Raw genomic sequence first — 24107 nt, 5'->3', positions numbered from 1 at the left:
CATCTTCAGGTACCATTATAATGCTCGTGGTTCTTAGATCCACAGTTTGTATGGGACCACGAGTTTGTATGCAGGACATGTATGCTCGAGGTTCTGACATATCCAGTGTATGTATGATCAAAGTTCCTGCGTGTATTCGTGTGTAACACCGAGTTCGTGGTTATGCAGGCTCTTTTGTCTGGGTTCTTTCATCTTCAGGTACCATTATAATGCTCGTGGTTCTTAGATCCACAGTTTGTATGGGACCACCAGTTTGTATGCAGGACATGTATACTCGAGGTTCTGACATATCCAGTGTATGTATGATCAAAGTTCCTGCGTGTATTCGTGTGTAACACCGAGTTCGTGGTTATGCAGGCTCTTTTGTCTGCGTTCTTTCATCTTCAGGTACCATTATAATGCTCGTGGTTCTTAGATCCACAGTTTGTATGGGACCAAGGAGTTAGCCATGCAGGGCCTTTGTCACATTTCTGTTTGACATAACTATCCAAAGCCCAAGCTCTTGTTAAAATGTTTCTACCAATGTCTTAATAAACACTCTTTATTGATCAAGATTTATTATGTTGGATTGAACAGGTTGCCATTTTAAAGAAAAACAACTGAGCACAGAGTTGCATTTATTATAATCACTGAGACTTGGATGCTATGCCTATCATATAATTCCAAATCTTCGATTTCATCTTGATTTAAAGATCCGTTAAATTTGATCACTTATTGACCTAAAGATCACCTCATAATACTCCAAGAATGATTCCTTATTCCCTAAATAACAGCAAAATATTAATTAACAAATAATGTTCAACGGATATAGGGTTAATTAATCTACATGTATGTGTATACGCGTGAACTTTTTGTAACGATCTTTAAACCGACCGTTCTAATGGTTATCTTATATCAGTCAATAACAAATTTCTTATCACTTATATTCATAAAATTTTCACTGTAAGATTAAATATTAGATTGGTGAAATTCATTTCGTGTAATTACGGGGAAATCGGTTCTCTGCGTCACTGATGATATGTATTAAACTATTCGCTTCTACTATTCGTAGTCCGTTATCACAAACAAAGACACTGGAAACTTTAAATTTTATTGATAACACAATTATATGCATGAACATTTTTTATTTCTTGGTTGTTTATTTTGTGGACAGAACTTCAGATATTTCATCGTACTTGTATCAAACACCTGCCCCCTTTTTTTAAATATGGGTCTTAACAGTTATATCAAATGAATAAAAAAAATGTTTGATTTCTCCTTAATCGTCAGGCCAATTTCTACACATTTTTTATCTATACGAAGCACAGGTAATATAAAAAGAAAATATCCCGTTTGATTTCTTAAGTAAAAAGTAAATAGTTTTAAAATCAGGCGCCTGTGATATGGGTTATTTAGAGGCTTATTTATAAAATGAAGAGAAAAAAATACGCATAATTTAAATCTTTTTGCAAAAAACGTTTTATTCAACAAAGTTATGAAAGAACATAATATAAATATTTCGCAAATATTTGAAGTACATTACTGACAGCTAGTGAATGCAAAAACCATTTAGTGATCTGCATTTCATTCAATTTTATTAAATGTCAGATGAGAAAAGAACCGGGCATGTCTGCATAAAGTTTCGATACTACATATTAATGAAATAGAAACTTTTTTCTGTGTTTTAGGAAAAACATACTTGCAACATATCAAAATATTACAAATAAATAATAGATTATTTACCACCTACATTGGCTGAAATCTCCTTAACAGCTCAATCAAATAGAGGAAACAAGATTTATGTGAGCCAAAATCTCACTTGCGATACCACCACTCTGATGTGAATATACAAAATAAGCAGAGTCGACGGGAAGTTGACATCGTTCCCACCATATGGCAAGCCTGAACAAAGAGTGTATAAAAATTTCAAGCATTTGCGATTAATAGCTGCTGTGAACAAATGTGACAGAAAGTTACGGACAGACACACACACAAGGGTGTAACAGTATATTCTCATCTCGATATAAAAACCTGGAGAATCAACCTTCATAGACATACTTGTATGTGTATTACTATTTTAAAATATATAACACTTATGCCCGAAAAAGGTGCATTTAACATCTTACAATTCATTATTTGAATAATTTCTAAAAAGGAAAAAGATTCTTTTCAGAAAAAAACGAGACAGTTTTAAAGACAATAACTCTATTTTTACAAAATAGCAGGTTCTTCAATAATAAGAGGCCCATAGGCGTTAACAGTCACATGAGAATAGCAAATTGTGAAGGATAACATTTTGGTAGAGACACTCTTGACCAGCAAAAGAATAATCATGTACATGTAGATGCTTAGGAGAAGAAATCTGAAAAAGATTAAAATTAATATATTTTAATTTTATTATTCTGATTAAATGTAGCCCCACCCAAACAACAGACTCTCTGATCCCCAAGAGGAGATGAGTGTTGGTGATTGCATGAACACTGATGATCAATGACACACAACAACAGACAACAAGGATAGCAATAGGTCATCTGAGGTCAACTGACCCCGATGAATGGAAATGTTGAACAAGAATAAACTGGTAATTGAAATTATGTGAGAAAATGAAAGACCGTTTTAAATATTATAAAAATATATCATCTATATTCAAAATAGTCAGTATTATTACCTAATCAAAGGGATTTTGCTGTTTTATTATAAATGAAATATTTGCGTCTATTTTGAACTGCCGGTCAATAGACTGCGATCTATTAGACGGCCGGTCAATAGACTGCGATCTATCGGACCGCCGGTCAATAGACTTCGATCTATTGGACCGGCAACGTATTTCAGAACGCGGGTATGTTAATGTTACATCCTTTCGATAGTTCTCAGGGAATGTATATTCCTTTACATAGTCTCTGTTTTTAGTACATGTATTTGGTGAAACCAAATTCAAAGTTATCAAAATGGAGTATCAAATAATCAACAGTTTTAAAGCCTCATATAAGGTAAAAGACTACATGTATTTAAAATCTAATGGGTTGAAACCCCCCCCCCCTTCTTTGTGTAAACTAATATGTAATGCATGCAACATGTTTTTTGCATATAAAAGATGAAAAAAAAAATCTTAGTATATTGCATAATGGCACGAAAACCATCTGCAAAATAGTAAACCCCGAAAACTAAAAAAGAAATTAGGTAATAAAACAATTATTGAATGCTTGAACAGTCAATAGACCAGAATTTTTTCCCTTGGTGCAGGGAACAGCTCAGTATGATCTATTGCCCTCGGCCGTTGGCCTCGGGCAATAGATCATACTGAGCTGTTCCCTGCACCTCGGGAAAAATATTCTGGTCTATTGACTGCTCAAGCATTAAATAATTGTATATTATAACACTTAAGTACGGTAAGCAAAAAGACAGGATTATAAGAGAGCTGGATGTTCATGGCTAAAAATATCATTTCAGAAATTTTAAGCCAGATCTGATTGCTAATTTGCTGACCATCTGCCTCCTCCTTTCTAACAGATACAATTTGATGAAGATTCTACCCTAACTTTTAAAAATACATGTTATATAATTATATAACAGCTAAATAGCTATAGCAAATAGCATAGATAAGGAAAGCACCAATTTCACCATAAATGAATTACGGGTACACAGGTTAAAAGATAGGGATGAAAATGATGCATACTTGATGCCTTATTTCTTACGTACTGCATTACAATATTTTTGCACTTTAATTTTCATCACAATTGATCTAGCAGTTGCACTTTCCTATTCTTTGGTACATAAATATATCAAAATAATACAAAGTATAAAAATACATCTATAGATTTACATATAAGTACATGTACTACTAAACTGGTTATCTGTATGAAAAAGAAAATATATACATGTACTGTGATATATGATACTGAAAAAGAAAATATGATATTGAAAAAGAATATATATACTGTGGTATATGATGTTCAAAAACTGTACATGAAACGAAGAATCTCTGACATACATCAATATATATTACAGATCTATAAATGTTTGTGAGACAAGAAACTTAAATTCTTTCATTGTAAATGCACTCTCTCATAAATGCTCTCCTAAATACTATTACATTGTGCAAAACTTAAGCACTGCATAAAAACAAAACAAGTCCTAGCACCAATGTAAATCTATAACATTCTGAACAGATCACAGAGGACAGTTCAGGTTATCACAGGTTGAATAGCAAAAGACACTAGATTCTCCATAACGCAGCAATATATACCCATACTGATATATCTGTACCACTGACAATGTATGGGAGAATTGTTGGATAGATAACATTGTAATTTGTTTATTCAAGCAAACCCTAGAATTTTTAACAATTAAGAGACAGAAAATACATAAACTTACAACAAACCTTGTAACAAAACAACTGTTGGGGAGAAAAATAACTAACTTGTATGACATTTTCTGGTTCAAAACTACTGATACATTTGGAAGAAAATCTTTCCTGCCAATGCCAGTATCTACAGCTGGCACAAAGGAACAAGATTTATTTACCAGAACTTTGTAATATAATCCTGGGTCAGGACTATAATGTCTGGACTATAATGTAGTCCTATGTCAGGACTACAATGATTGGTTTTAACATTATGCTAAAAACAAACCAAGATTATGGCCGCCATAATGAGTATATTAAAAATTATTTTACATTACAGAAACTCTTCCTCAGTCACTTTAACTCCACTGCCTAACGGGAAATTCACAGATTGCGTAAAGTTCTTCCTGACCGTTGTAACACAGCGCCTGATAGGGGCCAGTCCATCGCCGTCTTTGTCTTTGTCAAAATTGGATGACCTCACTCGCAAACCTAAACAGTAAAGGATAAACAATTACAATGCATCAAAAAATGAAATGGTGGTGGTCTTTAGAAAGAATCTTTTTTTTGTGTTTGTATTTATATCTGCTGAAAAGAAATCAGGAGTTTTAGATGTGTCAGAGCTTGCTGTAAAACTTATTTTTATACTTGTGAGTTCATTTAGTCATAAATCTAACACAACCTAGGCCATGATTAGGCTTGTTGAGGTTTTGCTACTTTGAAAGAATCATAAATTATACAACTGTATATGAAATCAACTTAACAATACCTAATCCTGTAGAATACAAATTGCCAATTGAAATAAATAATGGTACATGTACATGTACTGTGATTATCATTTAATCAATTAAAATAAGTTGTGACAAATTAATTAAAATATGGCTAACTGATTAGTTGTCTGTGTATTCTTAAAATCATTACTTGTAGATAAAACACATCACCATCTACAACCCATGCAATTAAGAACCATAAATTTAATGAACTGTAATCTAATAAATATTCATAACTCAACAAAATTGCATCAACAGTTAAGTTTATAGTGAAGAAGAATCCTGAATTATTCAAACTATGTGATTATACCTCAGTCTCCTTTGGTAACTTGATTCACCTTTAAAATAATCTCAATAATTGGTCTTTTTCTTCCAAAATAATGAGGAGATTTTTTTATCACCTTATAATAAACTCTCACACACTTGTTATCAAAAATATTTAATCCCATTAACCAATTTCATTTACTGATTTAGAAATCTACCAATAGACTAACTGATACCTCTAAATATGTTTAATTGTCTAAATGTGGGACACAAAACAATGTGGGTGACATATATATATTTTTCTCGTAATAGAAATGTATACCTCGCAAGGTGTATTGTAAGGTTGGGGGTGCATGTTTTTATTATGAGACAAATATTTAACATCAGGGGAATGTGGTTGATGAACAGAATTCATAAATATTAAATATATGTCCGACTGCTGATGTGCTATCATTTAGTTACCATTCTATACTCATAAACAAAATATAATTCTTATAAATTGCTGATCAAAACATTAACCTGTTGTTATCAATATTTATTAACATTTTATTTTCTAGAAGTTTATTTTGGGATGGGATGTGAGTCAAAAGAATTTTGTCAAAATAAAATTTTTACTTATAACACAGATTTTCATTATAAAATCTAGTAAATGTGGAAATATTGGGCTTTTTTATATATATCAGATGAAATAATATTACAAAATTTAGAAAGATAAAAATTTGGATATCTGACAAAATATCTTTAAAGTATGGGTACATGTATGGTTACTTAATTTAAACAATGAATTTGCAAACAAAATAAGCGGAAAAAGGTATAAGTATTAAACAAGGGAAGAATCTAGGTTCCATTTCCTTCTACACACAGAGTTTTCTACCTTAAACATAAACATATAAGAACTCGCCAAAGTCAAAGCTACAAGATTCTGGAATTTAAAGAAAATCATACATTTACATTAACATGTTGTTTCATAAATATGCATTTCAGTACCATAAACTAGAAGAATCGAGAAAGTATGAGCATATACAATGTATAAAAAATAAATAAATATGGCAGCATATGATCTTTCTTTTTTCAAAAGATAAAATAGGAATTAACCAAAGCACAAAGAAACACCCTATGAAAATACTAAAAATATGATGAAAGACTATGTAAATACAAAGACTTACTATTTGAGCGTGTTTTCTTGATTTTGTTTGTTTTGGCTCTTCGCTGCAATGTTTTGCGTGCATGGATGGAATTTTTGACAATCATAGGTTTATCCTCATCTATTTCGGCTTCCATAGCAAGTCCTTCAAAAAACTCTGGAAGAAAAAAAAGGATCACACATACATTGTATTAAGGAGCAATTTAAAAGACAAAATTCCAGATATTAAAAATATTATTAAGCAATTTGCTAGGAAATAAAATTTTGGGTTCTTTTCAGTTGCTATATTCTGCTACATGAATTTTTATTGTGGGTTCTGTGTATTCTAAAACTGACAAAATTAAAAAAGAAAATCTCACGTTTCAATTTTTTGACATTAACAACCATTTCTTGATGAACATCTTCTTTGATAATCATCGTCTGTGAATCCACAGCCACTCCGAGCTTCCTCAACGATTCTTCCGCTTCCCTAAGTTTACGCTCAGCATTCATTCTGGCCATCACTTCCTCCTAGTCCACAGGTAATAGGAGCAATTAGTACAAGAAATAAACAGTGAACATAAGTGAAAGTAAATAATTAAACTTTTAACAACAGTTAAAATTATCCATTCAAATTTTACCAGTCAGACAGTTCCCTATGAAATATCTTCAATACACTGATGTTGTCTTATCACTACGTGTACTTTATAATAACTTATCCAGTTTCTTAAAAAAGCAAGGAACCACGAGGTAATTTATTTTTGTAACACAACTCAAAATGATTATCAATATGATTGGAAAAACATGTTAATAAAATCTTTCAGGTTTATCTATGTATCCTGGCCTTACCTTTAATTCGGCTTCTGTCATCTCCTTCTGAGCCCTCAGGTCCTATAATATCAAAAGATTAGAATTAAAAATATAAAAATTGAGCATTTCTTTTTATTTCCTCTTAAAGTAAAGTTATTCTTTAAAAATCTACAACCCTCACTGACTTCAGGGATGCACAATTGTCACTTAAGTATGTGTATAGAAAGAAACTACTAAGTTTTGATCTTTCAAAGATACCAGTATTTGATAAATAAAATCATAATATATGTAACACCAATAGATTTTATGGCGATAATCTCAAGTATTAAAATTCAGAATTTGGTGGATGTAACCTTGCTGATTAGGTACATAAAGTTTCTCTGCCTATGAATTTAAAGAAAGAATTTCTAAGCTTTTAAGATTACTGAAAATATGGAATTTTTCACCACACCTTAATGTTTGTAAGAAGACAGTGCAAAATATGTTTCCCTACCCCGAAGGAGGCTACATACAAAACCTAGTTGAAAAATTCATTTCCTGGGCTTCAGAAAAAGTTTAAAAGGTTCACTCTTATTAAGCCAGACAATTGATGAGTAGTAAAAGAAAAACAATGTTTTAGAGTCATATCTGAACACAAATAGCTTTAATAAACATGAAAAAAAAGTGATCAAACTTGCATACCCAGGCTCCCTAATTACTTGACAATGCTACTTATAATAAATGGAAGGGTAAGCATTAAATTCACAAAATAAATAAATACAGGGGCATAACTCCCAAAATATCATCAAATGGAAACTCAAACGCATAAATGCACATTTATACTTCTGTATTTAACAACAACAAAATTTCCTGGTACATGTAATATGAACATCTACATATTTTGTCTTTCATACCTACAAAGCGTCTTGAAATTCTGTGCAGCAGTTAAGAGGAGTTACACATAAAAAAAATCAGGACTGACTGACTGACTGACTAATGGACAGACAGGTAAAAAAAAAGTACACCTTCCAACTTTATGTGTGGGGTATAATAAGCATATTAGAATCTATTATGGAAATTAGTCCAGGAAGTACTGGAACTCATATTAGCATCACCTTAATTGTCTCGTTGAGCTCCTGTGCTTGTTCATCAAACTGTTGCTTTTCCTCTTCAAGTGTGTGGGCTTTCTCTTCATTTTCTTTTAATCTAAATAAAGGATACATAATTACAATTCTATTCTTTGTTAACCTAAGGCATAACGGAAGTCAACTAAAAGTAAATCAGCAAAAACAACATATGCTAATTCTAGGCCAAAATAACTGATGGTAGTAAGCAGATTGTCTTAGATATACCGTATAGTGTATATTTGACCATATTTTATACTAAGCAACATTTAAACCCTATGGCTCTGCACCCTGTGACTCTGGCCTGTCTTTGATATACTGTATACTTGACCACAATTCATTCTAAGCAATATCTAATTCCTATGGCTCTGCACTCTGTTACTCTGACCTGTCTTTGATACACTGTATACTTGACCACATCTTATTCTAGGCATTATCTAACCCCTATGGCTGTATACTCAGTGACTCTGACCTTCTCTCTGTATCCGCCTTCTCCTCCTGGAGTATCCTCATCTGGCTCTCGATGTTCCTCAGCTGATCCTCCACATTGCTGTGTGTCTGCTGCAGCGGCTGGTTCTGATTCTCTCGCTCCTCTAAACTACTAATAATCCTCTGTTTTTCCTCAGCTAGACTCTGAATACATAATGATATTTTGGAAATGATAAATGTTTCATCTATGTAATCCAAAGGGTGTGCTAAAAATTGAAACTCAAGGAGGTCTTTTCAATTGTAAGTTAAAGCTGAATCTTGACTTATTCAGTAGCATTGTATTCTTGATTAATTTACTTGCTAGGTATGCCCAATTTGACTTATTCACTAGCTAGCTGTACCTCTAATCTTTCCTGACTTGATTTACCAACTTGCTAAATTTATCTGTAAGTTTCCCTGACTTGATTTATTCACTTGCTAGGTGTACCTGACTTGCCTCATTCAATAGCAAGGTACTAACAAAGTGTACCTGACTTAACTTATTCATTAGCTAGGGGAACCTGACTTCATTTATTCACAAGCAGGGTGTATCTAACTTATTTACTTCTAAAGAGTACCTGACTTATGTAAGAGTGATGTGTACCTGACTTATGTAAGAGTAAAGTGTACCTGACTTATGTAAGAGTAAAGTGTACTGACTTATGCAAGAGTAAAGTGTACTGACTTATGTAAGAGTAAAGTGTGCCTGACTTATTCACTAGCTAGGTGTACCTGACCTATGTAAGAGTAAAGCGTACTGACTTATGTAAGAGTAAAGTGTACCTGACTTATGTAAGAGTAAAGTGTACTGACTTATGCAAGAGTAAAGTGTACTGACTTATGTAAGAGTAAAGTGTGCCTGACTTATTCACTAGCTAGGTGTACCTGACCTATGTAAGAGTAAAGCGTACTGACTTATGTAAGAGTAAAGTGTACCTGACTTATGTAAGAGTAAAGTGTACTGACTTATGCAAGAGTAAAGTGTACTGACTTATGTAAGAGTAAAGTGTACCTGACTTATGTAAGAGTAAAGTGTGCCTGACTTATTCACTAGCTAGGTGTACCTGACCTATGTAAGAGTAAAGTGTACTGACTTATGTAAGAGTAAAGTGTGCCTGATTTGACTTATTCACAAGCTAAGTAAACCTGACCTGACTTATTCACTAGCTAGGTGTACCTGTAAGCTTTCATGATTTGACTTATTTATTAGCTATGTAACTCTGTAAGATATCCTGATTTGACCTTAGCATTAGCTTGGTGTAGTAAACTTAACTTGAGTTATTTCATAGCTAGGTGTAACTGACTTGACTTATTGGTTAGTTAGGTGTACCTTTAAGCTCTCCTGTTGCTGGGATATTGTTGAAGACAGTGCCTCCCGGTCTTGCTTCACATCCTGCATGTACTGGTTGGTGTCCTCTAGTTCCCTATAAGGAGGAAGTCACTTTGTCAACACAATCACCAAGCAATCAGCACAGTAATAGTCAGGCTACAGTTATATAATGATGCACTCTAACTCCCATGGCTAACATATGAAAATATTGTCTTATTTGTGGTTTACATATGGAAACACTGTTTTATTTTTTGTTAACATAGGAGAACATTGTTTTCATTTGTGGCTTACATATTGAAACACTGTTTCATTTGTGTTTTACATATGAGAACACTCACTGTTTTACTTGTTCGAATTCCTCCATCAGCTCTTTCTGATAGTTTTCCATTTTCTCTTTTTCCTTTTCCAGTTCCTGATTTACTCTGGCAAGTTCCTAAAAATTTACAACACTATTGATAGTGACAAATTTACCTGGCTTTATTTATATCTCTCTCCATGCCTAATTCAGATCATTATCAAGTAAGTAAATGTTTTAACAAAAATTGTTTGCATTATGTTTTATGCTTTAAATATTTATTTTTATCAAATTCTTTCAGAATCTGACTGTACAATAAAAAAAATGTTTCATAGTTTATTGGGGATGTTAATTTGAGGGCAAGGAGAAATCATGAAATCCTTGGAAATTGAGCCCCCACATATATTTATGTTTCCAAAGTAATTTTGTAATATTTCCATCTTTCTTAAACATACCAGTACCTATTTCAAGTCAATGCACATTGTTCTCTCTCTCTCTCTCTCTCTCTCTCTCTCTCTCTCTCTCTCTCTCTGTTGCATTTGATATGATATACACACAATCTTATTTTAACAATCTGAATTTGAAACAAACTTCTTGTAATTCAAATTGCTATAATTTGATAATTAATCTCTTATTCATGGGTCAGTAAGTTTACATACATTGAGGAGATACTCAAGTAAACAATGAACATCTCTATAGAATGTTTCACTGCCCAAGTTTGCTATCAAACATTTGACTCTCAAAGATTTACCTCCGATTTCTCTTTTTCATCTGACAATGCCATGACTTCTGACTGCAGTTGGTCTGTTGAAAATAAAATGAGCACTAGTGAGACAAAAGAGGCTAAAAAAGTAGACCCTTGGGTCATTGCCATATGTATGTGTAACCATCGTCAGCAATGAATACAACTGTTAACTTTCTTTAGGAGATACGGATTGATACATGTAGAATGATTCTAACTCATGTTGCATTTTTATTCAGGTGGGGAAAATTATTAAACAAAATGTTATCAAGCAGAGTGTCACTGGACATTATAACATGTGAGTGAGCTAGAAGTTGTCATAAAGAGTGAGGTTACCAAAATACTCCTGTCTCTGCTTGGCCATCTGCAGTCCTTGCTCCTCCAACTGGTGAATCATTTCATCGGCCAGCCTAGAACTTTTCCATGTTCTGGGCAAGTAAAAATGATGGACAATGCACCAAAAAATCACACAAAAATGAAATACAAACTTATCATAAACCTCCCCCCCCCTTTTTTTTTTGGCTTCACATTTTCATAAATTATAATCTATACATCTTATTCATTCATTACTTCAGGTATTCAACCATCATTATAAATATTTAAGTTATTATAACTGAGGCCTGTAACTTTTTTATTGAATACATATGTTTGATCATAATATTAGTAAAATATTTCCAACTGAAAAAATATAATAATCCAACAGGACATTAAAAAATATCAGCTTTAATTCCAATCTGATTAGAACCAGCTGCTCTTTGATCCACTGTCACTGAAGTCAATACATAGGAGTGAGTCAAGGAGCTGCTTTAAATCAGACTGGTTTTAATTCTGTTTGATAAAATTGTTTAATTAAATACTTGTACCATTCATCAATAAAGAAAATGTAATAAAAAAGCATGATTATAAAAAATATATAAATATAAATTATCATATCTATATGTATACATACAAACAATGTAGAATACAAACTTGAAAAAACAACATCAATGCTAAAAAACTATTTTGTTAACAAGCTTTAATAATGTGCAAAATAGTTTTACAAATGAAATAAAATTAAGTATAATCAGTGAGTACCAACATGCGTTTGGATTTCTGTAACATATCAATCCACTTGTCTCGCTCAAAGCTGTTATCAGCTGCCAACAGAAGTTTACCCTTTAATGAAACCAAAACATTCCTTCAAATAAATCAAGTTCATTTTGTGTCAAAATTAAAATTAATTCAACAGAACAAATTGGTAAATAAGATAGACAGAGGAGAAATCCCTGAAAAGATGAGAAATATGACAGAGAAGGAAATCATATGAATTAATCTTCAAAGGAAAAGAATTCAAGTTAAAACATTAATAGATATTTTTGATAAATTCAGCATCATCCATAAGCTCACTAAACAAATAGTTAGAAAACTCAAAGTACAACAAATAAGGAAAGACAACTTCTGCTCTTCAGAATACGGTATCTGGAATTCTGCATGAAAAGCGAAAACCAGTGTATGTAAAGCTTAAGTATAAGCAGTTTGGCCCAGTAAAATTACAATTAAAGATTTAGCATTTTAAAATATACAGTTAACAGCCTTTCAGTGATATATTATTTGTGCCTATATATATCATATTAATGTACCAGTATTTTTTTTTAAATAAATAATTTCTTCAATAACCATCCACTCTCGCAGAGGAAAACTTGTTAAATAACAGCCATAAAAAAGAGATCAAAATTTGATTTTTTAACTATGGTAGACCTATTATTACTGAAAGGTTTTAAACCCAAAATTTTCATGGCAATTCTTCGTGAATATGACAAAGAATCCAAATGTCCTGATGTTAAGCATTAATATCATCAAGTACTGGTAGGTTCATTTATGCATGATTTCAATACTAGTACACAATTTCATCAGTTATTTACCAGGTTAATTTGAATTCCCATCCTAACATAAGGTATATTCATGTATAAAAACATTATGTGGTGGGGATTAATATTAAATCTTTCATAACACCAAAACAGATAGCGCTGTAGCAAAACACAACAGCTTCCATCAGTAGCTGCATGCAGGGATAAACACTACCATCTACAGTTCTATGGGCCACACAGATTGGGTGGGTTCACTACAATGCCATCCACATCATGTAAATCCACACTGCTTTGTAACCACTATCATTGTCTCAAACTCTGTACAACCCCTCCCCACACAGCCTTATAATGAAAATGGGCATATAAAATTATGTAACATTAGAGTGCAGATGCACACATTGAAAATGTAAAAGATTAAACATAATAAATATGGAGTGAATAGGCATAATAATCTCTATGATGGAAATATAGTGTCATGCCAAATCATATAAAACATTCACATATTTTGTTTTAAAACACTGAAGCATACATATTAGGACCCTAGGTACCATCATGGGTATATATATAAAATGAGACTGTACAATATATTCTATACATGTATGTTGTGTTTACATGTATATACTCTACTAGATATGATTTCATAATTAATAATCGAGGGTAAAGGACTATGCTAAACTGCAGAAAGATGACAGTTTATATACTTCACAATCACGCAGTCCTCATACTTACAGTGACCTAGACAAATCAAAAAAGAAGGAAGCATGGTCAATATTTGGGTTACGTACATGTTCAAATTTGTTCTTGAGTGAACACTGGTTTCATTAGAACCATTTTAACAAGAGCTTGGACTTTGTGTAGTTAATTGTGTCAAACAGCATGTGACATAGGCCTTTCTATTTCATTGCTGTTTCATTGTTTTGATGCAAGAAATAGAAAGTAATGCCCTCCCGAAAATCCAAGTCCTTAATAAAATGGTTCCATTCAAGTCAATAGCCAAGTTCAAACTTTGTTCTATTTACATACATGAATAGAAGCTCATATCATGTGCTCAAGTCTACTTTTCCAAGAAATGGGGTGGGTAATGTTTGAACCATTTGGGTATTTACTATATGCTTACTGCAAATTTATGAAAATAACAATGGTTCGGTTCCCAGTTTCACTGGTTTTCAGCTCTACCCAAATTTCCTGTTTCCTAGTTCTGGAGTGCATCCTCAAAAAGCTCACATCTGTATCTACCATTTCTTTCCCTCTTTGATGTCTCTTTTATGTACACACTAATATATACTTCCTTGATATTTGATATATTTACTGGACTTACTATATTTTAAAACATATTATTTGTACTCTCTCTTTCTACTTAAAAAAAAGTAAAGCCAGTTTATTAATTCAATTTCAATTTAATTCAATTTAATTAGTTACTATGCTAACTTAATCCTTTGTGAACTGGTTTGAACTTTAATGTAAATATTTATGTTCCTACAGGGTAAAATTATGATGCATAAAAGACAAATGTTCAAAAGGGTGTTTATCAGAGCAACTACCAAAAAGAAAAGAATTCACTTTCAATAATTATGTTTGATTTTGATAGTTCACAAAGTGAGGATCATTTTGAGAATCTTTTAATTTTTTGTAAACATTACAAATTAAAGTTTTTAACAAGCAGTTAATGTCTATAATAACTTTACAAGTAGGGTAAGAACTCACTGTTATTTCTGAGCTCTCCACACTGAAGGCATAGGGCTGTCCATTGTCCCTCACTGCTTCTATAGTGCACTCGCCAAGGGGGATAATCCCCTGCAATGAAGAAGAAAATGTCTTTATAAGGGGACTCTCGATACACTGCACATTGATATTAGGAAGTATTTCAAGGGATTCTTCCATTTGATGTAGAATACAATAAAACTGCAATCTACAATGTTTTTCATATTAATTTGAAATCGATCCAAGTATATTCTGAACTTGATAAAGTGTACGAAACATGCATTTTCCCCATTAATGTAACAATTTTCATTTTTTAATACCTGTTTGTCTTGGAAGATTTTTCCTTATTGAAATTAAAATGAAATTATGCTACATCTACTCAAAATGCACACCTTTATGCCATATATTTTTCTCGGATTTTAAAAAACATTTGGCATTATTAATGGTGCATGGTAGGTCTTTAATGTTAGACATATCTCAGGGGTCAGGAGTGTTAGATCATGGCAATTAAATAAGTGATTTTTTTGCCATAAAATTGTTTACTATTGTGCATATGCATGAATTCATTTCTGACGTGTCAGTTTTCCAGTGTCACTCACAAAGTTTTAAATCTAGATGAGTCAGAGTATGGTATCACTCAAAGGCAATTTAAAAGCAATTGCATGTCGAAGGGTTATAATCACCCAAAATATATACACACAAAAAAACAGGTAGAAAATCAGCTCTTTAATCTAACATGGGCAGAGAGAATCTTAAAAATTCTTTACTCTTTTCGAGGAACTAAATATATGAACACATGTTCCAAAAGCTTAGTCCATATGATTTAGTCATCAACAGCCACAAGTGAAGAGAGAGGTCACTCATAGACTCCAAGTCTGCTGTCCAATCCAATTTTTAAATGAATATCTTCAAAATTAAAGATCGGCAGAGGGCAAGGGGTTTCCCTAGATAATATTATGGTCATTTTAATGATGGGCAATCTGCTTAATCAACAAATGTTTATATACCCCTAATACAGTCTCTCCTCTTGCTCTCTTTCTCTCTCTTTCTTTCTCTCTCTCTGTGAGAGACATTAATATTCAAACTTCTAAAATATGATTGTGCTGTCTTTAACATAAACTCCTGTCAGACATTTTCGGAGCACTGATATCATATAAGATAACGAGACCACTTCATACCACTCAAAACAGATAAGAAAAGGCAAGATGACATGGAATGTTTGATATGTCCCCTGATTTTGTTGAGTTTCTTTCCATAAACATTCTACAAAATATACTTCCTAGTTGGTAGTCCCAATTTACCTACAGAGATGGGTCATTTTATCATTGAATTCCGAGGTAATTCAGTTTTCAAGAAAAGAAATGAAAACAAAATTCTTTTGACAGACAATAAAACAAGGCCCAGTTCAACTTTAGGCCTTGATAAGGATCCCATGCTGTTAAATAAAGATCCTAGGGTTTTCAATAAAGTTCCAAGTAGTGAGCTGATTCCAAGGTATTCGGTAGATGTAGGGTTTTTACCACACACGCATGGTTCTAAACTATAAGCATTTCCCTACTGGCTAGTGATTACAAATCCCAACAAATAAAAGACTTGAATGGACAAAATTATCATGGACATTACTAAGTCTGAACATGTATACATACCCAATACCTTTACATATTTATTGCACAAGGCTCTGAATTCCCGTTTACTTGGAGAAGTATATCACAAGAACAGCCACTACAACAGTTTGTATACAAAATTTTCGTTTTTATATGTTCAAGCACATTTAATCGATGATTGATACTAAAATGTTAGTTACTATTAAAAGAAGCAACTAAACAACATGCTTTTCATCAAATAGTTGAGAGTCTTAATTTGGACACATCTGATTATAACAACTCAGAATCACAAACTGCAACGTTTCTTGCACTGTATTACAGTATGCTTTTTATACGGTATTATATGATTCTCACACAGTACAATTTCCCGCAACTAATAATACATTTCTTAAACAATATTATATGCATCTTGCGAAGTTCACGTTTCTTATAAAAAAAACAAAATGGCATGTTGGAATTTTAGGTTCAAAGATGAGTCCATGGGTGACGAAAATCTGAAAGGATACAGAGGCTCAGCTGAAGGGGGTGGTTGAAAGTATCAGGAGTGCCCATTTGAAACCAAGGCAGAAGCTCACTGCTGGTTCTCTCCCTTTTTTAAAAATACATGTAGAGCACTTCATCTTCTTTATTTGGTAGATATTGTATAATTTTTTAAATTAAGGCATAATGTAAAAATGTCTTTGCGTGTTTGTCCCATTCCCATGCTGTACAAAAGTCCAAAATGTTTAAAACTGGAATCACCAGCCTGGTCAGTCTGTTTGACTTCTTAAAGAGAGTCAGTGACATTATGTGAAGTATAGAAATAAAATATGGAATCCAAAGCCTCTATCATTTCTTGAATGCCAAAGAACTCATACCCCAATACCACTTCTTCAAGAGAACGTGTACAGTTCTACCTAAATATTTAAAGTTAATTTTCATGATCACATTAAATATGACTGTATTAAACATCTCAAGTGTAAAACTTACTTCGTCAGTTTGATCAACTTTAAGGTACATAGAGCTGAAAATTTCTGCTCCTAAAACATTCAGATGATGGTCTTCCTTAATTGTTACCAGGTTATGATTGTTCATTCAATATTACACTTACTGATTTAATCAAAATCCAACAGAATCTACCAATTAATTAATTAATAACTGTTATCGGACTTTAACACCCAGCAAGTATGAGTTCTCCAGGGTACAAGTTCTCTTGGATATGAGTTCTCCTGATAGACTGACTCTTTCTAATATCATTTGGGATTCATGTGTGTGGGTTGTTTGTATCATTTTTCCTAAAACAATCTTTTGTGTCTCTCCAATGCCAACATTTTATTATCTAAATGACAACCAAGAAAAGTTTAGACTATAAACCAGCTCATAATCCATGTGCACATCCTAAACTTCTCTCAAACCTGCAGGGTAGATTTTTAATAGCATCTATAAAATTGTTTCAGGCAGTGTGGAACATATACAGAACAGAACACTTCATTGATAAATCAATATATATATATATATGGTAGTAAAGTTGAATCTACACTGTGTTGAATACTATAGTGGTACATTGTACTTAGGCCACACCAATAAAATTTCTTGTTCGTCGTACATCCAATGAAAAAAGGTAGGAGCAGGCGAGCCATTCAATAATAATATTTTTATTTTTTATAGCCAAACTTTTTAGGCGGTATGTAAGGAAATTTGTGCGCACAGTTATATTTTTTCCTCTTGTTTCTTTTTTTTTTATTAAAACTATTTAAAATACCAAAAATAGAGTGGAAACATAACAGAAAACAATGCAGAATTTCCTGGATGCATGAAATTAATGATAATATTATTTGAAGAGTTTTATTTAAATACGAGCCTGCGGGGTCCAATGAACAAGAAATTATATTGGTGTGGCCTTACCTTAGGGTGAACATTCAGACATTTCCTTTTCTCCAGCTCTTTTTTCTCAGTGTCGGGGTAGTATAACAAGAAACCATCTTTAATTACGAAATACCTGCACATGAAAACAAGTTTAAAAGTTATTACCGTAGTCTATTAAACCAATATCAATAAGCACCACTACTTATATATATGCAAAACTATTACTATAGAAACTGATTTTGAAATACCGGTACATTGACTTGCATGCAGTAATAATAATAAGGACCCAATATAGATCTACACTTAACATAGGCTAACACTAACAGAAAGTTCCTCATTTGAGGTGAGGGGAAGACATTATTCACCAACATTATCATTTCTATTGTCCCCTTCTTATTTCAAACATGGTGTTATCATTTACTGGACTTGACTAAAACTCAACATTGTTTTTGTACCATTTAGTTAGGTCAATCATTTTATTCCTTTTTTTCATGGTATCTTTGTCATTTACAAGCTGTTTTTTTACTATGTTGTACATAACTCATCATGTTTGTATGTTGTACCAGTCTGTAACACCAGGTATGACCACAGTTTATTGGTAATCGATGAACCGTAACATTCATAAACACCATTCAATAAATCATTGTACCATATGACCAGAAACACTTTATGCAGGTGGACATCTAAGGCACATGTAGTGGCTTGTTTATATAATGCCCCAAAAAATGTCTTAAAACATAACAAAGAAACGTCCATCTTTCTTACACTACATAGAGTGACAAAAACAATTTTTATTATAAAACTTAACTTTTGAAAAAGCATTTTCAATATAATAACAGAAGTATGGTACTGTTTGCAAAATAAATAAATCATGTAAATAAATGATGGTGGTTTGGTGTTGGATGAATAAAATTAAAAACTTCGGAGACATAAATGTTTATCCAGATATTATAATGCTTGATGAGTTTTCTTTTGGCCTGCATGATGTTTTAAAAAAATGGATGTTAATTTGAAAGGTGACATCTTAGATAAGGTTCAAGTATTCCAATAAGAGAGAGAGAGAGAGAGAGAGAGAGAGAGAGAGAGAGAGAGAGAGAGAGAGAGAGAGACCCAATTTGAGAATCCATTTTGGCTATTTCTGAATGATAAATGATGTGAGTTCTTTGTCATATAGAGGGTGTATCTTTCTTTTATTGAAGTCGTGCATATATGCATGAAGAGAATGCATACACATTTTTTTTCATAGATATGTATATACATGTGTACGTTATAGCTGATAACAATATAGCCCCTCTTTTTATGCTCACGGAACTGTTTGATTTCTGTGTCTAGTATAAAATAAATTGACACCTTGACAATCACAAAGAAGTAATGTTAAAATACACGGAAGGTTGTCTATCTGACCTTTTAGTCCACTTGTTGCTCTGGTGGTTGATGGGCTTTTTATACAACAGTCCGTGCAGCTGTATGTCCTGAGTCCAGTCGTAGGAGCTGGAATTACGAGATTCTCGAGTTCCGTTCATGTTTGCTCTGGCATGTTGATAATATCCTCGACAAAAACAAAAACAACCCATCTACTTCATCTCACTTCCTGAATGTTGTCAGTCATAACCCGCGTTATTTCCGCACAACTTCCGGGTGTTGCTATAAGGAAAACTCCACTAGATTCCGAATGAGCATTGAATTTTGGCGGGATTTTTTTTTTAACCTACACCTGAGTTTATATTGATATATAAACATTTTTCCAGTGTCTTTGCCTGTGATTACACTACGTATCAATTTTGTAATATATAACCCATAACTTCAAATGACGCAAAATTGAGGCGCCAGCCGGGTTTTTTAATTTATATATAAGGAGGCCGAATTGGGGTTTTTTTGTGTGGAAAAACTACATTGGCAAAACTCTTTATTTTGTAACCATATGCCATTTAAACCAACTCTAGTTTATGTGCGAAGTTTTAAGAAAATTGGCTGATTGGTTCTTTTTAGGAGCCATCTCAAAATCAGGGGCGTATATACTTCTCTGTCAAAATACAGGTACATTTACTATAGGAATATTTAAGGTGGCTCTATACACCCACAGTTTATTCCAATTTTCAATAGAAGACCACAAAACATATACTTATCAAATATTAAAATGATGATAGGCATACTTTAGGTATTTAAAAAAAAAATTCAAATGTTTTTTCGTGTTTTTGTAAAATAATTTTTAAAAAGTTAACTATTAAGAAATTGAGAGAAATTTTTTGTCATATGATGGATATTTCCTTCGGACACCTAAAAATAAATATAATACTTCTTAACATTCAAAAATTTTATTATTGCAATTTTTTTTAGTATTTCTCCAAATCATAATTTTTCATATTTTTTTACTCTGTTGACAAATCATCTGAAAAAGCTGCTTGATGTTATAAGAAAATGTATTTTAATAACTGTGACATAAAAAATTTGAATAAAAATCACTGCAAATAAATACAAAATATATTTTAAATTTTATTTGGTATGAAAGTTCCTCAGGTAAGAGTTATCGTTCCTAAGTCCTAAGGCCCAAACATCTTGGTGACTTTTCATTTCTGAGTTAAAGAAAATTTCCTAAATATCACCACAGAATGATAAATACATGCATATTTCATTATAGGCCCATACAAGTGAATTTATTCGCTTTAATGCAAAACTAAGTCAAATAAATAAAGGGAAAAATTAACTAATCTATTAGGATTTATGTATCCCAACCTGATAGAAATGCAAAGCAACCCTCCCATCCCCTTATGATGGTTAGGAAGATCTGTCAATATTAATGTAGATTAAAGTATATTATAATAAATATACTTTCACCGGTTTAGAATTTTCTTTCCCAGTATTCAACCAAAAAATACGTTTTCGAAAATTTTGGAAAGTTTAAAATTTGATTGTCCTCAACGGGATTCGAACTCATGACCTCCAGGTTTGTAGTGAACCCGCTAACCCACTGAGCTACGCTATAAGATATCTAAAATCGGAAAGAAACCATTTAAAAAATTATACTTGATTTCATTGTTTTTTACGATAAATAAAACGACACAACGTGAAAGTGTCTTATTACTTGTAAGTAATGATTTTTCCAATTAACAAATTAAATCTAAGACTATTCATTTAACAAATTTTCTAAAAGAGCGGTCCAAATACAATTCGCCTCAGTTTAAATCAGCCACCTTAAGAAACTGTCATTTTTTGCACTTCGAAGCAGATTTAAAAAATACTACAATAGCTTTTTCTCTCAAATTGTAATATTTGATTAGTATTATCATTTTCTACCTTATATATAAAACATAGTAAATTTTACCGTCTGGTGTTTATTGGGGGCCTATTCAAAATATTTAAATGCACCATTAATTCTGCTATATATTTAGAGTATCACATGTATAATGGATTCATTCAAAAAATAAGAAAAAATACACCCGATTGTTGCATTATTCTGTTTATAAAATTTCAACGGCATATGATTTTTACTTTTTAGCCTGGCCCTGCTGAAAGCAGAGTCCTGGCTGTAGGCAGGCAGCCAATGTTACTATAAATAGCACAACTTCAAAAGTAAACAAAAAACCAAACAGCGTTAAAGTAAAAGCTTCCGCTATACCAAATAGTTACACAAAGAGCCACGTTTTGTCAAAAGTGTTGGCACTGCATGTGTTTTTATTTTAATTTCGAGAGAACTGTCTATCTTTTTAGTTTTCTTATTAATAACGTGTTTTAAATACAAGACTATGCATTTTGGACACATACAATGCACATGAATTTTCGTGAACTACTTTGCTGCGTGTTGAAGAAATGGGGGTTGAATATATAACGCTTGTTGCAAAATTCAAGGCAGCAACTGTAAAAAATCTACTAGACAGACATATAATTGTTTATAGCCGCTTGCAAAATTTGGTCGCTCTCTGACTGTTTGCCGACATTAAAAGCATGAGAAAGAGAGAGAGAAGAGAGAGAGAGAGAGAGAGAGAGAGAGAGAGAGAGAGAGAGATGATACAACGCATTATACAGCGTCTTTCGCAGCTACTCTGTATGTACAGTATAGTATTTGTTGGTTTCTAAATACACTTGATATGGAGAGAGAGAGAGAGAGAGAGAGAGAGAGAGAGAGAGAGAGAGAGAGAGAGAAAGAGAGAGAGATAGATTGAGACTACACAATATGCATAAAGACACACCAAAAGAGCCCGGCTTTCAGTACTTCAGTACTCTGATTCTTTTATGTTATTTCTTATAACGCACTCCAAAAGCTTCATTTGATCGTAACGTCATAAAAGCACAATGGCAACACAGCACAATGCACAATGAAAATTGTTTAAAAATGAAATTTTCTGTAAACAATTTAAATATTTTTATCTGTATTTGGTTTATTGTGTTCAATTTTATAAATGACATCGAAAAAATTATACAAGTATAAATGCACAGCAGAAACATGCGCGATGAAAACTAAAGTCGGCCTCCTTAAACATTTAATTGTACGATGGCTTAAAATTATATAAACTATAAGTAATAAGGAATAATTCTTCAAATGAATATTATGAGGTGATAATTTCGGTCGGGCGTGATCAGATCTCTCATAAAGCTACGGGGGGGGGGGGGGGGGGGGGCTAGGTAGATATAGTCAATATAATTTAAAGAAGATGAAAGGGTAATGCGTGTAAAATGCATATATTTTTATATTATGACGGATAATTTAAGTTATTGTAAATTAAAGAATCAACAACAAAAATTTGATAATACTTTTTTAAAATCGTTTAAAACAATATGTTTAATTAAGGTGGTATGATATTTCAGATTTTGCATGTTGTTAGTATGATATTTTCTTTTTCACACGCTTAGGTATATACTTTTTAAATCTTCATTTTTAAAATGCATGCTGATGATATGGTAGGCCCTAATTTATCAGACTTAATAAAAAATCTGCAACAATAACCAGATCCGACAACACCTGTATAATATCTGGCCATTTCGTGATAGTGATTTCTACAGTAATACACAAGCGGCCGGGAGGGCGGGGGGGGGGGGGGGGGCGGGGGGGACTGGGACAATTTTTTGGAACGAATGTTAAAATTTGATCTACCAGTATGTGTGAACCTTATAATTTTTAACCATGTCCGAAAAAATTGAGACTGCATGGCCAAGTATTTATTTTTTTTATGTAAAGATAAGAAAAAAATCGGTTTTCAAAAAAAAAGGGGGGGGGGGGGTCAGTACCAATCTCTAGTGGGTTTAAGTTGAATGAGAATGAAAAAAATAAAGGATAGATTTTCCTGATTTTGATGCATTAAATATTCGCCATAAAGTTTTTTTTTTGTAAAAAGCGGAAACAATCACATTTATTGAAAATAGTCAGAAAAGTCTGCATTTTGGGCCTGAAAGAAAGCAACACGTACCCTTATCGGTCCGCACCCTTGGAAACATTTTTAAAAGGACATGGTCACGAATGTATTCAAAAATCATTTTCTGAAGTTTAAGTTTACAATGTTTCAGCAGGAACGTAGCATCATTTTTGAAAGGGGGCAGACTCATCCAATAAATATTGACAAGATTATTTTTATTTTACATACAAAAAATTAAATTAACATGCATATAGAGTTGCCCCCCCCCCCCACTTTTATGGACCATGTAAAAATAATGAATTGGAAAAAAATGAAATAAACAGTTGAATTGAAGTTAAAAGTATACTTGCCCCTCCCCCTCCACGGATTAGGAGTCCCCCCCCCCGGTCCCCCCTGATGCTACGTGCCTGTTCAGTGAGGAGTTTTTAATAGGCAACCAAAATTTGAGTGTCCTTCGTTGAGTCTTAAGTGAGTTGGAGAGCTTACAATTCTTTGCTATGTAAACAAAGCTTGTATTTACATTTTGAATGTTGAAG

At 32.7% G+C, this 24107-nt stretch overlaps 1 protein-coding gene across 3 annotated transcripts; it reads right to left on the bottom strand.

Annotated features, from left to right (window-relative positions):
- Nucleotides 1-1466: 1466 nt before the first annotated feature.
- On the bottom strand, nucleotides 1467-19855 carry LOC105326888 (pleckstrin homology domain-containing family D member 1). Of its 3 annotated transcripts, XM_066087126.1 has the most exons (16): nucleotides 19628-19855; nucleotides 18263-18356; nucleotides 14778-14867; nucleotides 12305-12381; nucleotides 11563-11654; nucleotides 11236-11288; nucleotides 10528-10622; nucleotides 10190-10283; nucleotides 8864-9024; nucleotides 8383-8473; nucleotides 7328-7369; nucleotides 6859-7009; nucleotides 6522-6656; nucleotides 5402-5429; nucleotides 3358-4813; nucleotides 1467-2647 (listed from the first exon to the last, which is right to left on the bottom strand). In XM_066087126.1, the coding sequence occupies exons 1-15, from the start codon at nucleotides 19795-19797 to the stop codon at nucleotides 4786-4788; spliced, it is 1401 nt and encodes a 466-aa protein (XP_065943198.1). In that variant the 5' UTR covers nucleotides 19798-19855; the 3' UTR covers nucleotides 1467-2647; nucleotides 3358-4785. The 3 variants fall into 3 exon arrangements, with proteins under 3 accessions (XP_065943198.1, XP_034323518.2, XP_065943199.1); XM_034467627.2 differs by lacking the exon at nucleotides 5402-5429; XM_066087127.1 differs by lacking the exons at nucleotides 1467-2647; nucleotides 5402-5429 and adding an exon at nucleotides 6230-6277 and having other exon boundaries at nucleotides 4701-4813.
- Between the last annotated feature and the right edge of the window lie 4252 nt (nucleotides 19856-24107).

The sequence above is a fragment of the Magallana gigas genome, chromosome 6 (assembly GCF_963853765.1).
Source record: "Magallana gigas chromosome 6, xbMagGiga1.1, whole genome shotgun sequence".
In the NCBI taxonomy this organism is placed as follows: Eukaryota; Metazoa; Mollusca; class Bivalvia; order Ostreida; family Ostreidae; genus Magallana; species Magallana gigas.
This window is presented reverse-complemented; position numbering and strand designations above follow the sequence as displayed.

Bases quoted from the DNA above. Each gene is read 5' to 3' on its own strand.
- LOC105326888 (XM_034467627.2), bottom strand. From the start codon at position 19,797: ATGGGTTGTTTTTGTTTTTGTCGAGGATATTATCAACATGCCAGAGCA. The intron at 7,370-8,382 runs GTGATGCTAATA...TTGATATTATAG, and splicing joins AGCTCAACGAGACAATTAAG to GACCTGAGGGCTCAGAAGGA. The intron at 6,657-6,858 runs GTGAGATTTTCT...TTTTTCTTCCAG, and splicing joins TAATGTCAAAAAATTGAAAC to AGTTTTTTGAAGGACTTGCT.